At 45.2% G+C, this 15,187-nt stretch overlaps 1 protein-coding gene and 1 long non-coding RNA gene across 3 annotated transcripts in view; one reads left to right on the top strand and one right to left on the bottom strand.

The window, feature by feature from the left end:
• Nucleotides 1-15,187, top strand: part of LOC141272949 (uncharacterized) — a 73,489-nt gene that overhangs the window by 10,558 nt on the left and 47,744 nt on the right. The gene's annotated exons all lie outside the window — the stretch shown is intronic.
• The window catches only part of LOC141272948 (nicotinamide N-methyltransferase-like), a 58,777-nt gene that overhangs the window by 6,605 nt on the left and 36,985 nt on the right, over nt 1-15,187 (bottom strand). For both annotated transcript variants that reach the window (XM_073684174.1, XM_073684175.1), the window contains one exon: nt 11,525-11,732. In XM_073684174.1, the coding sequence (XP_073540275.1) occupies nt 11,525-11,732 (208 nt within the window). The remainder of the gene's footprint in view (nt 1-11,524; nt 11,733-15,187) is intronic.

Genomic DNA, 15,187 nt, shown 5'->3' with positions numbered 1-15,187 from the left:
ACGTCAGATGTTGTTAAGGGGTTAAATTCGGCTTTAACGATCAATCACTTCTATTAATCTCAGCTCTCTACTCAAATCCTAGCGCTAGTATCTATGTAAACAATCATTTTTCAAAACGATTTACATTATCCAACGGCACCAGACAAGGGTGTCCTTTATCCCCTCTCCTTTTTGCTCTCGCAATGGAGCCTTTAGCTCAAACAATAAGGGATAATCCGAAAATCTCTGGAATCTCGATTCCTTCGCAACATTACAAAATCAGCCGATTTGCAGATGACCTTTTATTGACCCTCTTTGATCCTGTTAATTCTATTTGCGAACTCACCAAAATACTTAACGCATTCTCAAAAATTTCGTATTTTAAGATCAATGAAAGGAAATCTAAAATTCCGCATTTTAATCTCAATGACTATTCCATTGATAAAGTTAAAAACCTTTCTTCATTTTCCTGGGTAGAAAGAAATCTCCCCTACTTAGGTATTTCAGTCACCAAAAATATTAGTTCTATGATTTCCCTCAACATTGAAAATTTAAGTACCGTATATTCCGGCGTATAAGACGACCTGGTGTATAAGACGACCCCCCTACTTTCCTGTTAAAATATAGAGTTTAGGGTATATTCACCGTATAAGACTACCCCTTTTCCAACGCATACCAAACACCGGTAAAAATTAAAAAAAAACAGATTTGAATTTAACATGGTCCTTTTTTAATTTAAATTCTTATGACATGCAGGTATATAGCAGGAAAACTGTCACTCATAAACATATTAAAATAGGGGGGACCCCACGTCATTTTTTGGGGGGGTCCCCCATTCTAATAGCTAGTAAAGGCTAGGTATTCAGCTGGGGGCTGATATTAGTAGCCTGGGAAGCTCCGTGGGTATTACCCCCTTCCCAGACTTCAAACATCTGCCCCAGCCGTCTGCTTAACCTCCGCTAGAGACTATAATGATGGTGGATCCCACGCCAATTTTCTTTTTAAAAAATCCTTTATTTTAACACTAAATGACAATTGAGGGGTTAATAAAGATGCAGTCCCTAAATTATTATTAATTTTGTAATTAATTTTTCCCAAAAATGTTGACGTGGGCTTCGCCATATTTTTGTGTCCAGCCAGGTACAGCAGGCAGGAACGGGCTGCCCCCAACCACCAGCTGCCTATTTGTACCTGGCCGGACACAACAATATAGGGAAGCCCTTTTTTTTTAAATTATTTCATGAAATAATTAAAAAAAAAAAGACGTGGGGCTTCGCCCTATTTTTGTGTCCAGCCAGGTACAACTAGGCAGCTGGGGGCTGGAATCTGCAGCGCAGGGAGGCCCAAGCTTTCTGCCCCCCCCCCCCCCCCCCCCCCCCCCCGCTGCAAATTGCAGTCCGCAGCCACCCCGGAAAATGGCGCGTTCATAGAAGCGCCATCTTCTGGCGCTGTACCCAACTCATCCAGGGCCCTGGTGCGGTGGCTCACTGGGTAATAAAGGGGTTAAGGCCAGCTTGGCATTATCAGCTGGCCCTAAGCCCGAAATTCATGGGGTCACGCCAATATTAGACATGACCGCCATGAATTTCTAGTAAAGTATTTAAAAAAAACACAACACCCAGAATAAAGTCCTTTAATTGAAATAAACACACAATTCTTTATTGTTCTAAATTAAACCATACTTACCATCACACCCATTCCAGCTGAAGCCAACGATCTCCTGCAATAAAAGTAAAATAATAAAGCAACCTCATCCTTACCTCTCCATGGTTCCCAGGACCTGTCCAGCTCTGCTACATTCACATGACAGGCTGCACCGCAGCAGAACGCTGCCGTTCAGCTTGCCATGCGGCAGACACTGAGAAGAGCAGGCATGCTTGTGCTCCTCAGTGTCTGACTGTGACGGCATCCAGATGAGCCGAGATCATGTCCAATGAACTCGGCTCACCTCATGCACGTCACTGACAGCGTGGGAAAATTCTCCTGCTCCCCGCATGCGCAGTAGAAGTTTCCCACGCTGTCAGTGACGGACGTCCAGGAGGTGAGCTGAGTTCATTGTCGGCTCATCTGGATGCCGTCACAGCCTGACACTGAGGAGCGCAAGCATGCCTGCGCTTCTCAGTGTCTGCGGGATGACAGGCTGGATGGCAGCGTTCTGCTGCGGTCCAGCCTGTCATCTCGATGTAGCAGAGCTGAAGCTGTCCTGGGAACCATGGAAAGGTAAGGATGAGGTTGCTTTATTATTTTACTTTTATTGCAGGAGATCGTTGGCTTCAGCTGGAATGGGCATGATGGTAAGTATGGTTTAATTTAGAACAATAAAGAATTGTGTGTTTATTTCAATTAAAGGACTTTATTCTGGGTGTTTGTGTTTTTTTTAACTTTGACTATGGGGTTAGTAATGGGGGTGTCTTATAGACGCCTCTCCATTACTAACCTGGGCTTCATGTCAGGTGGCATTATAAGCTGACATCAACCCCAGCCCTATTACCCCCTGCCACCGCACCAGGGCAGCGTGGAAGAGCGAGGCTAAGTGCCAGAATTGGCGCATCCTATGAATGCGCCATTTCTGGGGCGGCTGACGGCTGGTGTTTCTAGCCTGGGAGGGGGCCAATATTCATAGCTCCCTTCCTGGGCTATTAATATCAGCCCCCAGCTGTCTGCCTAGCCTTTGCTAGCTATTAAATTAGGGGGGACCCCACGTCATTTTTTTTGGGGGGTCCCCCATTTTAATAGCTAGTAAAGGCTATGTATTCAGCTGGGGGCTGATATTAGTAGCCTGGGAAGCTCCGTGGGTATTACCCCCTTCCCAGGCTTCAAACATCTGCCCCAGCCGTCTGCTTAACCTCCGCTAGAGACTAAAATTAAGGGGAACCCCACGCCAATTTTTTTTAAAATAAATCCGTTATTTTAACACTAGATGACAAGTACAGTAACCAGCACTGTCACTGTACTTCATATATATGTGACTGACATGTTTCTATCTATCTAATCTATGTGTGATGCTCTATCTTTCTGTTATAAATTGTCGGGTACAGATGCTGAATTGCCGGCCGGCTTTTTTAAAGAGACGGTGCACGAAAACACTATTATTTGTTTTAATAAATCCTTTACACTAAATGACAAGTACAGTAAGCAATACTGTCACTGTACTTCATATATATGTGACTGACATGTTTCTATCTATCTAATCTATGTGTGATGCTCTATTCTTTCTATTCTAAATTGTCGGGTGCCGGCTTATGCCGCTGCTGAATTGCCGGCTTTTCATATATTGTCACAGAAGCGATGCGAACTTCCCAGCTCCGGACACAGCGCAGCGCTTCTGTGACAAGTGAAAGCTGTCGGCACAGAAGCCCTGCGCTGTGTCCGGAGCTGGGAATACGCAGCGATGTGTCAGTTTCAGCACAGAAGCGCTGACTGTCTGGACCTACCGCCGCCGTATTTTAACTCCCTCCACCTTATATTAACTCCGACATGGCAGGGATACGGCCACGGCAGCTTATTAACACCCCCAGAGTATCCCCGCATGTCAATTTCTGAAAGTTCAAAAGCATTACCGGCGTATAAGACGACCCCAGACTAGACAGAAGATTTTTCAGTCTTCAAAAGTCGTCTTATACGCCGGAATATACGGTAATACTATATCTAAAGATCTACTTGCCCTGGGCAAATTATTTTTGATCATTCTAGTGTGATAGTTTTTGTCTAATACATACAGGCTGACTTTAGTAAAGCATGTGCATGATTTGTACCTTTCATGCACACCTGTGATTCTGGATACGTGTCAGGTATATACGGATCAGTGATCCGTTTCTGTCCCTTCTCCTCCCTGTTTTCACATGGTTTGCACTGCACTGATTGTGAGCCTATATCTGGACCTCGTCCTAACTTCATGAGGAACTTTTCTCCTGTTCTGTTGCGCAAATGAACACAGTCCTTTTATCATGTTTGTATAATGAATGTTTAATAAAATCATGGTTATTTCTAAATATTGTAATTGTTTGGATCTTTTTATGACTCCAAATTTGTGCTTTGTAGGTATTATATTATGGGTCTTGATCTATAATGAAACTGGTTGCCCTGATCTTTTTTTAGTTCTGGTTATTGATATTGTATAACTATATTTTGTCATTACACCTTCCCTATGTCATATTTGTTTGCTTTATTGTGTCCTCCCTTATTTCCCTTCCCCTTTTTTTTCCCCGTAGTTCCCCCCTACCTTATTCCCATCCTTCCCTCATCTTCACCTTTGTAGCGTCGGCGTCCCTGCCTCCTGCTAGGCAGGGACGCTGTTCCCCTCACCTCTCCGCTCCGTGCCCGGCGTCTTCCTCCCGCCCTGCTGGCAGCGCGCGCTGCTTCTCGGCCACGGTGCTTAGGGCGCGCGCTCCCCCTCTCTTAAAGGGGCCGCGCGCGCCGTCCTAAGGAGTCCCCGGCCAATGGCCGGAGGACTTCACCATATATAAGGCACCTCCTCCAAAATGGAGGTGCCCGAGCAATGTTGTTGCAAAGCCTTCACTCTGCTTCAGCCCTCAGGTCCCGTTACCAGTTACCTGCCAGTCACCTGCCAGATTCCTGCCTGTTACCTGCCAGTCACCTGTCAGATTCCTGCTTGATACCTGCCTGATATCCGTTTACCTGCTTGCAAGCCTGCGGTCCGACGGTCTGCCTTCCGACACCTGTCAGTCTGTCTATGGACCAGCCTGCCTGCTCACCTGGGAGCGCTCATCTGCTACCTGTCTGCTAGCCTACCTGGAGGCTCTGCCGTCACTTGCCGTGACCACCTGCCTGTCCAGAGACTCTTGCCTGCTCACCTGGGAGCGCTCACCTGCTACCTGTCTGCTAGCCTACCTGGAGGCTCTGCCGTCACTTGCCGTGACCACCTGCCCGTCCAGAGACTCTTGCCCGCTCACCTGGGAGCGCTCACCTGCTACCTGCCTGCTAGCCTACCTGGAGGCTCTGCCATCACTTGCCGTGACTACCTGCCTGTCCAAAGACTCTCGCCCGCTCACCTGGGAGCGCTCACCAGCCACCTGCCTGCTGTCCTTCTACCCAGAGACTGTCCCTGTCACTTGCCGTGAGTACCCGTCCTTCTACCCAGAGACTGTCCCTGTCACTTGCCGTGACTACCTGCCCTTCTACCCAGAGACTGTCCCTGTCACTTGCCGTGACTACCTGCCCTTCTACCCAGAGACTGTCCCTGTCACTTGCCGTGACTACCTGCCCGTCTTCCCTGGGAGCCACCCGCTTCCTTACAAGGACCGCCCCCTTGTATAGTTGCTCAGAGGTTCCACCTCCCAGACCGTTACAACCTTGTTTTACATTTCCCCCTCCCCATATTATAAAAATTATCAATAAAAATTATTGGAAAGACACAATGCTCCATAGAATGAATAGATACATTTTTATAGAAAATGATTTCCTATTCATCTGTTCAGTTTTTTTAATGTCTTTTAACGCTTCAGGTTTCAACAGTTGCCAAGTGGTTAAAAGAAGTGACGTGTCCATTCTTCTGGTATTTTCCGCTCTGAAGATACTCTGTACTTTACAATATGAGTCAATGGGAAAGCCCAGAAGGCACCTCGGTATCTTTTTGAGCTTTTTTTGTTTAAACACCACTAGCAGTTTCTATAGAGTGAAAATAAAAACTATCGGAAAATGATAGTAAAAAAGACTCCTGAAAAATCATGAGAAAACCTTCCAAAAAATCGTCAGCTGCCAAAATCACCGATCATATGCTCAAAAAACAACTGACCAATCAAGACAAAAGACACTTCGGGGGGAAAAAAATGCCAGTTTCTTGAAGTGTCTTCTACTTGAAAAGCTCAGCGTGTTCTCCTGAGTTTAAAAGACATAATGTGAACAAATCTTTAATGAAAAGGATATTTTAGCCACTTCGCACCAGAGCCTGTTTTTGCCTTCGTGACCGAGCCAATTTTTTCAATTCTGACCACTGTCACTTTATGAGGTAATTACTCTGGAACGCTTCAACAGATTCCCCTGATTCTGAGATTGTTTTTTCGTGACATATTGTACTTCATGATAGTGGTAAAATTTCTTTGATATCACTTGCGTTTATTTGTGAAAAAATTGGAAATTTGGCGAAAATTTTGAAAATTTAGCAATTTTCAAACTTTGAATTTTCATGCCCTTAAATCAGAGAGATATGTCACACAAAAGTTAATAAATAACATTTCCCACATGTCTACTTTACATCAGCACAATTTTGGAACCAAATTTTTTTTTGTTAGGAAGCTATAAGGGTTAAAAGTTGACCAGCGATTTCTCATTTTTACAACAAAATTTACAAAAACATTTTTTTAGGGACCACATCTTATTTGAAGTGACTTTGAGGGGCCTTTATGACAGAAAATACACAAAAGTGATACCATTCTAAAAACTTCACCCCTCAAGGTGCTCAAAACCACATTCAAGAAGCTTATTAACCCTTCAGGTGCTTCACAGGAATTTTTGGAATGTGGAAGAAAACAATGAACATTTAACTTTTTTTCACAAAACTGCTACTTTAACCACAAATTTTTAATTTTCACAAGGGCAGCCAGAAAAAATGGACCCCAAAATGTGTTGTGCAATTTCTCCTGAGCACGCTGATACCCCATATGTGGTGCAAAGCCACTGTTTGGGCGCACGGCATGGCTTGGAAGGTAAGGAGCGCCATTTGACTTTTGGAATGGAAATTTGACTGGAATCGATAGCGGACACCATGTTGCATTTGGAGAGCCCCTGAGGTGCCTAAACAGTGGAAACCCCCAACAAGTGACCCCATTTTGGAAACTAGACCTCTCAAGGAACTTATCTAGATGTGTGGTGAGCACCTTGAACCCCCAGGGGCTTCACAGAATTTTATAATGTTGAAGTGTGAAAATAAAAAAACACATTTTTAACACAAAACTGCTACTTTAGCCTCAAATTTGTAATTTTCACAAGGGCAGTCAGAAAAAATGGACCCCAAAATGTGTTGTGCAATTTCTCCTGAGCACGCTGATACCCCATATGTGGTGCAAAGCCACTGTTTGGGCGCACGGCATGGCTTGGAAGGTAAGGAGCGCCATTTGACTTTTGGAATGGAAATTTGACTGGAATCGATAGCGGACGCCATGTTGCATTTGGAGAGCCCCTGAGGTGCCTAAACAGTGGAAACCCCCAACAAGTGAACCCATTTTGGAAACTAGACCTCTCAAGGAACTTATCTAGATGTGTGGTGAGCACCTTGAACCCCCAGGGGCTTCACAGAATTTTATAATGTTGAAGTGTGAAAATAAAAAAACACATTTTGAACACAAAACTGCTACTTTAGCCTCAAATTTTTAATTTTCACAAGGGCAGCCAGAAAAAATGGACCCCAAAATGTGTTGTGCAATTTCTCCTGAGCACGCTGATACCCCATATGTGGTGCAAAACCACTGTTTGGGCGCACGGCATGGCTCGGAAGGTAAGGAGCGCCATTTGACTTTTGGAATGGAAATTTGGCTGGAATCGATAGCAGACGCCATGTTGCATTTGGAGAGCCCCTGAGGTGCCTAAACAGAGGAAACCCCCAACAAGTGACCCCATTTTGGAAATGACACCCCTCTAGGAATTCATCTATGGGTTTAGTGACAATTTTAACACAATGGATGATTTCCAGAAACAAGCACGCAATGGAAGGTATAGATTCTGGAGAACCCCCCCTGGAAATTAAGTGAGCTCTACTCGAATGTGTCATTCACTAAATGAACCAAATGTTTGAATGACAAATTGGGATACATTTTTACAGTTTAAAAACGTGGTTCTGTGTGGAAGATTTTAAAGCAGTCAGTGACGCATAAGGCTGGCAATGATGGGCATTGTGGGCAATAGTAGCGGGTATCACGCCTCATTCCTCTCTTAGTACATACACAACATCTTTTCTGGGGGTTCCTTCTTGTTTCCGTTGCTGGAATAAGTGCAATAAAATGTCGCTCAGTGAGTCTTTTCACATCCTCAGATTCTAATGGATGAGCGGGGCTAACACTTTGAAAGACAAGATTTTCAATTACCTTTTCTTGATAATCAAGAAAAGGATCTGAATTTCCTGCTTTTTTGTACAACACAAAAGAATTGTATGTGGCCACCTGAAACAAATAAATAACCAACTTTTTATACCAGGTATAGGACTTTCTTGATACCTGGTATGGCTGTAGAACCTGGTCTGCAAGGTCCACACCCCCCATGTGTTTGTTGTAGTCAATGACTGACACAGTTTTTTGCTTCGGAGTGGTGGATCCTAGTTCTACAATGGCCCTTGTGGCATCTGTGTGGATCGAGCTGAGGACAAAAATATCCCTCTTATCCCTATATTTCAGGGCAAGCAGCTCTCCGTTGCGTACAGCCCCTGACTGCCCCTTTTGGAACTTTTGGTTGACCAATGGCTGTGGAAACCCCTGACGGTTTTTACGAATGGTCCCACAAGCCCCGATGTTGTGTTCAACCAGACTTTTAAATAGGGGTATGCTGGTGTAATAATTGTCCACATATAGATTGTAGCCTTTTTGAAAAAATGGACTTATCAGCTCCCAAACAATTTTTCCAGATGTCCCCAGATAAGTAGGGCATCCTGGTGGGTTTAGTTGGCTATCTTTCCCCTCGTATATGCGAAAAGCGGATGTGTATCCAGTTGAACTTTCGCACATTTTATAGATCTTTATTCCAAACCTTGCCCTTTTAGATGGGATAAATTGCTTGAGGTGCAGTCTTCCTTTGAATTTTACAAGGGACTCATCTATAGAAATATTTTGTGTTGGGGTGTAGAGCCTTAAGAATTTTTCTGACAAATTTTCAATGATGGGTCTAATTTTATATAACCTGTCATGTTTTGGGGCATTTCTGGGCAGGCATTGACTATTGTCGTTAAAATGCCAAAACCGCATGAGCATTTCATAACTGGTCCTAGGCAGAACGACTGAAAACATAGGGGTGGCTTGAACAGGGTGGTTGGACCAGTAGGATCGAATGCTCGGTTTTTTAACAAGCCCCATGGCAAATGTAAGTCCTAAAAATTTTTTTATTTCCGGGACATTAGTTGGTGTCCATAAATTTGCCCTAGCATAGTAAGATCGGGGATTCTGGCTTATGAATTGGGATGCATATAAATTTGTTTGCACGACAATATGCTCTAGCAAGCTGTCTGTAAAAAAACAAATTAAAAAAATGAATTGGTCCAAAATCTTCCACCTCCACATTTATACCAGGAGTGGCGTTGAAATCAGGGCTGAATGGAGCAGCCGAATCCGAAGCCTCCCACCTGGGAAATGCTAGATCATGTGGCAAAGCCCCTTGTACACTGGCGTGCGCCAATTCACTAGTAGTAGGGACAGCGCTTGTACTGGGCAGTGTTCCCTGATTTGGAGATGTTTCTCCAGTAGCGCTATTTGCCCCTATTGCTGTACTGGTCCTTGGGCTTGAGGATGGACCAGAATCACTGCTCATTTCTGAGCTCTCAGTGTCACCGCTACTAAAGCCCTCAAAATCCATATCTCCATCTGAGATTGCACTGTCATCACTATCAGAACACAGCAGGGCATACACCTCTTCTGCAGTATAAGTCTGACGGGCCATTGTATTTTTATATTTTTTGACTGGACTGAACGGACCGGACTGAACGGACGGGACCGGACTGGACTGACTGACTGATCTGACAGGACTGACTGACTGATCTGACAGGACTGACTGATCTGACAGGCCTGACTGATCTGACAGGCCTGACTGATCTGACAGGACTGACTGACTGACTGATCTGACAGGACTGACTGACTGACTGATCTGACAGGACTGACTGACAGGACTGACTGATCTGACAGGACTGACTGACTGGACAGACTGATCTGACAGGACTGACTGACTGGACAGACTGATCTGACAGGACTGACTGACAGGACAGACTGATCTGACAGGACAGACTGATCTGACAGGACAGACTGATCTGACAGGACTGACTGATCTGACAGGACTGACTGATCTGACAGGACTGACTGATCTGACAGGACTGACTGATCTGACAGGACTGACTGATCTGACAGGACTGACTGATCTGACAGGACTGACTGACTGACTGATCTGACAGGACTGACTGACTGACTGATCTGACAGGACTGACTGACTGATCTGACAGGACTGACTGACTGACTAACAGGACTGACTGATCTGACAGGACTGACTGACTGATCTGACAGGACTGACTGACTGACTGACAGGACTGACTGATCTGACAGGACTGACTGATCTGACAGGACTGACTGACTGATCTGACAGGACTAACTGATCTGAAAGGACTGACTGATCTGACAGGACTGACTGACAGGACTGACTGATCTGACAGGACTGACTGATCTGACAGGACTGACTGATCTGACAGGACTGACTGATCTGACAGGACTGACTGACTGACAGGACTGACTGATCTTCCAGGACTGACTGATCTGACAGGACTGACTGATCTGACAGGACTGACTGATCTGACAGGACTGACTGATCTGACAGGACTGACTGACTGATCTGACAGGACTGACTGACTGATCTGACAGGACTGACTGACTGACTGATCTGACAGGACTTACTGATCTGACAGGACTGACTGATCTGACAGGACTGACTGATCTGACAGGACTGACTGATCTGACAGGACTGACTGATCTGACAGGACTGACTGATCTGACAGGACTTACTGATCTGACAGGACTTACTGATCTGACAGGACTGACTGATCTGACAGGACTGACTGACTGATCTGACAGGACTGACTAACACTAACTCTTTCTTTTTTATTTTATTTTATTCACTTTTACAGTGGCAAGGCTGGCAGCTCTTGTCACACTGTTTCTCCTCTGCTCTCTCACTGAGATCGGAGGAGAAACAGTGTTTTATCAGCCAGATCGCCCGGGAAAGTTTGTTGCTTAAACAAACTTCCCTGGTGATCTCTCTGATTGGCTGGTGTGACGCTGACATCATCGAGACCTGAGCCAATCAGGTCTCGATGATGTCAGAGGGCACAGCACCGGGATCCCCGCCGCTGCTGAGGTATGTGGGGGGTCCCGATCGCCGACCACCGGCTGTCACTATCTTTTAAATGCCGCGATCGATATGGATCGCGGCATCTAGAAGATAGGAACAGGTTAACATCATGGGGACCTGATCCAATCAGGTCCCCATGATGCCACATGTGAGAGCTATCGCTCTGAACCGGTACCGCAGCGATAGCAGGACCCTGGGGGTCCTGAGCGCTGCGGGACCACCCACCGTTTTTAAACGTCGGCGCTGCACAGAGCCCAGCAAGCGCCGATGTTTATGTACAGTGGGTGGTCGGGAACCGGTTAAGCATTGTTTGAGCAAGTTTTCAAGTGTTTTTTTGGAGAAGACCATTTTCAGCACTGAATAGGCTGCCTTTACCAGCATATTTGTCTGCTTACATTTTCCTTTAGAAACTTATATTCTTATTTCTGAGGGTTTGATCATCCTCAGCGAAGGTCGTTTTGAAAATATATGGTTTTTCATGGTATTTTTTCCCTACCTGTCACCTTCCAGCTGGCATATATGTTTCACCGTTGGGCTCCAGTCAAATGCTTCAGGCTGATTCTTAAGCCATAAATTAAATTCCTCCCTGTTTTTGTCCGCAAAATCGGAGACAACGATGTTTTTGAAGGCTTCACAAGCTGATAAAAGCTGGTATATGCAGGGCCCCGTTCCAATGTCAATCAGCGTTTCACCCTTCACTTTACCTTGTATGAGAGAAAAAAACAAACATAACAAAGTTTGTTAATCTGTAGCTTAATATTTTACAACTTTCTCATACCCTTAAACATTTGCATCACCATTCACGGGATTGTGTCATCAAAAGATAAGTTATTGTTTAAATCAGGGTTTTATGATGAATGTATTTTCAAAAAGATTTTTACTTTTTTTAATGTTGCATATTATTATTACTATTAATATTTCTTTTTTAGAGTACCATTGATTCCATGATGCTGTACATGAGAAGGGGTTACATTCTACAGGATAATGGGGAAGGAGATAGTAGGATAGGGGATTGCGGCAGCTTCAGTGGTGGTGAGGTGGGTTATTGCAGACTGTAAGATCTGTTGAAAAGATGCGTTTTCAGGTTCCATATGAAAATTCAGAATGTGCTAGATAATCAGACATGTTGGGGCACAGAATTCCAGAGGATGGGGGATATTCGGAGACGTTTTGGAGGCGATTGGGTGAGGAAAGTATAAGTGTGGAGGAGAGATGGAGGTCCTGAAAGGACCAGAGATGACGTGTTGGAAGATATTGGGAGATTAGTAGTTAGTATACGGATGAGACAGATTATGGACGGCTTTGTAGGTCAATGTTAGTAGTTTGAACTGGATATGTTGGGGAATTGGGAGCCAATGAAGAAATGAGAGTATTTGCAGAGAGAAATGAAGGAGTAGTGAGAAGAGAGGTGGATTAGTCGGGCAGCAGAGTGAAAGACAGACTGTAGAGGTGTGAAAGTATTAGCAGGGAGGCCACAGAGGAGGATATTGCAATAGTCAAGACAAGAGATGATGAGGGTATGCACTAACATTTTAGTAGGTTCAGAGGTGAGGAAAGGATAGATTCTGGAAATATTTTTTAGTTAGAGGCGACAGGAGGTGGTAAGACCTTGGATGTGCAGTTTGAAGGACAGGGCAGAGTCAAGGGTTACTCCAAGGCAGCGGACGTCTGGTACAGGGGAAAGCATGATGTCATTTATTGCGATAGATAGATCAGGTAGAGGAGTTGGGTGAGATTGAGGAAAGATGATGAGTTAAGTTTTGTCTACATTGAGCTTTAGGAAGTGTGATGAGAAAGAGGATATGGCTAATAGACACTCTGGGATTCTGGACAGCCGAGTTGAAGTCCAGGCCAGAGAGGTAGATCTGAGTGCCATCAGCGTATAGATGGTACTGGAAGAAATGGGACTTTAGGAGTTGTCCCAGGCCAAAGAAATAAATGGAGAAGAGTTAGGGGTCCCAGGACAGAGCCTTAAGGAATACCAACAGAGAGAGGGTGGGATGAGGAGGTAGTATAGGAGTGGGAGACGCCAATGTGCAGTTAGAAAGATATGAGGAGATTCAGGAGAAGGAAAGGTCTTTCATCACAAAGGAAGAGAGGATTTGTAGTAGAAGGGCGTGGTCGACTGTGTCAAAGGCAGAAGACAGGTCTAGAAAGAGGAGTATAAAGAATAGTTTGTTAGCTTTGGCAGCAAGTCATTAATAACTTTGGTTACGGTAGTTTCGGTGAAGTGGTGGAGACAGAAGCCAGATTGTAGGTTGTTATAGAGTGAGTTAGATGAAAGGTGGGAGGAAAGTTCAGCATGGAAATGTTGCTCGAGGAGTTTGGAGGCAAATGGGAGCAGAGATATGGGACAATAGCTGGTCGTAGATGATCATGGCATGTTTGAAAGCAGAATGGAGAGTACCATAACTTAACAATAGGTTGTGACGATGAGGTTTGTGAAGTATTCGTATTTAGCAGAGGTGAGCGCCGACTTGAATGTGAAAGTTGCTAGTTTGAATGCAGTGAAGTAATCTTGTGTGTTTTCTTCTAGCGCCGCTCCGCAACCCTGGACTTCTGCTGAAGCTTTCAAGTGAGGTTGTTGTGCCAGGGTTGTCTATTAGTTCATCACACTCTACCATGCACGAGTCAATAGCTGATGCCAGTGTGGCGTTGTAGAAAATGGTGGCACTGTCTGTGTCGTGGAGTGTAGATATGGAGTACAGTGGTAGAATAGAGTCAGAGAATGTCTAAATGTGTGAGGTTTCTGTGAGGGGTATGCTAGTTGATGGACATGGAGGGCAGGTGAGGAGGACAGGGATGAAAAAGTGAGTAGATGGTGGTCAGATAGAGGGCGATGTGAGGTTAGATAAGGAGCAGAGGCGGATGAAGATAAGGTCTAATGTATGTTCTTCTGTGGGGGTGACTTCGGAGGACCACTGAGTAAGACCAAAGGATAAAGTGAGTGACAGGAGTTTGGATGCTGCCGACTGGGTGTCAGTCGGGATGTTGGAATCACCTATGATGATGGTGTGAATGTCGGCAGAGAGAAAGTGTAGAAGCCAGGTGCAGAAGTGGTCAATAAAGGCAGTGGCCGGGCCAAAGGGTCGTTATATGAAGGCCTCTTGTAGAGGGAGTGTAGATATGCATAGAGTGCACTTCAAAAGAGGGGAGGAAAAGGGAGGATAGAGGTGGCATTGGGTTGAAGGTGCAGTTGTTGGAAAGGAAAAGAGCTGCTCCTCCACCATGTCTATTGCCAGGGTGAGGAGTGTGGATGAAATGAAGGCCACCATAAGGCTGTGTGCCCACGATGCGTTTTTTAAGCATTTCCGCAGCGGCAAAAACGCTGCAGAAACGCTTAAAAAACGCATGATAGAAGGCCTGCCATGTCCCCCAATGATAATCCGCATGTGCTATGCACATGCTGCAGAAATTTCCGCTGCGGATTATCGTTGCGAAAAAAAATGCAGCACTACCAATTATTTTGCGGAAGTGCTGCATTTTCGCCGCCATTGACTTGCATTAGAACGCGCCAATTCCGCAAGACTGCATCTGTACTTGCATAATTGGCACGTTCTAATGTGCGGATGGTACCCGGATGTGGAGGACAGGAGACTCTCCTCCACACCCAGGTACCCTAAAAGCTGTAAAAAAAGAATAAAATAAAAAATAAAGATTATATTCACCTTCCGACGGCCCCTGGACTCCTTCCCTGTGCTTGCCTACAGATCGCGCAGGACTGAAGGACCTGTGGTGACTTCACAGTCATGTGACGGCAGGTCTTTCAGTACAGCGTACCACGATCTGCCGGCAGCCAGCACAGGAGCGCAGCAAGACACCGGGGGCCATCAGAAGATAAGTATAGGTTTGTTTTTTGACATTCTCTCGGGTCACACTATATAGATCCATGCTGTTTGCATGGATTTATATAGTGTGACTGAGTTGTCAAGCACTTTCCAAGTGATGCTAAAATCGCTTGGAAAGTGCTTGACACCCGCATTCCGAAATGCAAGCTTCACTTCCGCATGTCCCTGGCAGGAAAACGCATGTACAATCCGCATGCGTTTTTTTCTGCCAGGGAGATGCAGAAACGCTCAGGAAAAAATTCGGAGCATTTCTGCATCGTGGGCACATAGCCTTACTGTGCAGCAAGTGAGGATGTGTCGCATGGTGTCAG

Source organism: Phyllobates terribilis, unplaced genomic scaffold, assembly GCF_046119375.1.
Source record: "Phyllobates terribilis strain yellow unplaced genomic scaffold, ASM4611937v1 Scaffold_5__5_contigs__length_657084704, whole genome shotgun sequence".
NCBI lineage: Eukaryota > Metazoa > Chordata > Amphibia > Anura > Dendrobatidae > Phyllobates > Phyllobates terribilis.
This window is presented reverse-complemented; position numbering and strand designations above follow the sequence as displayed.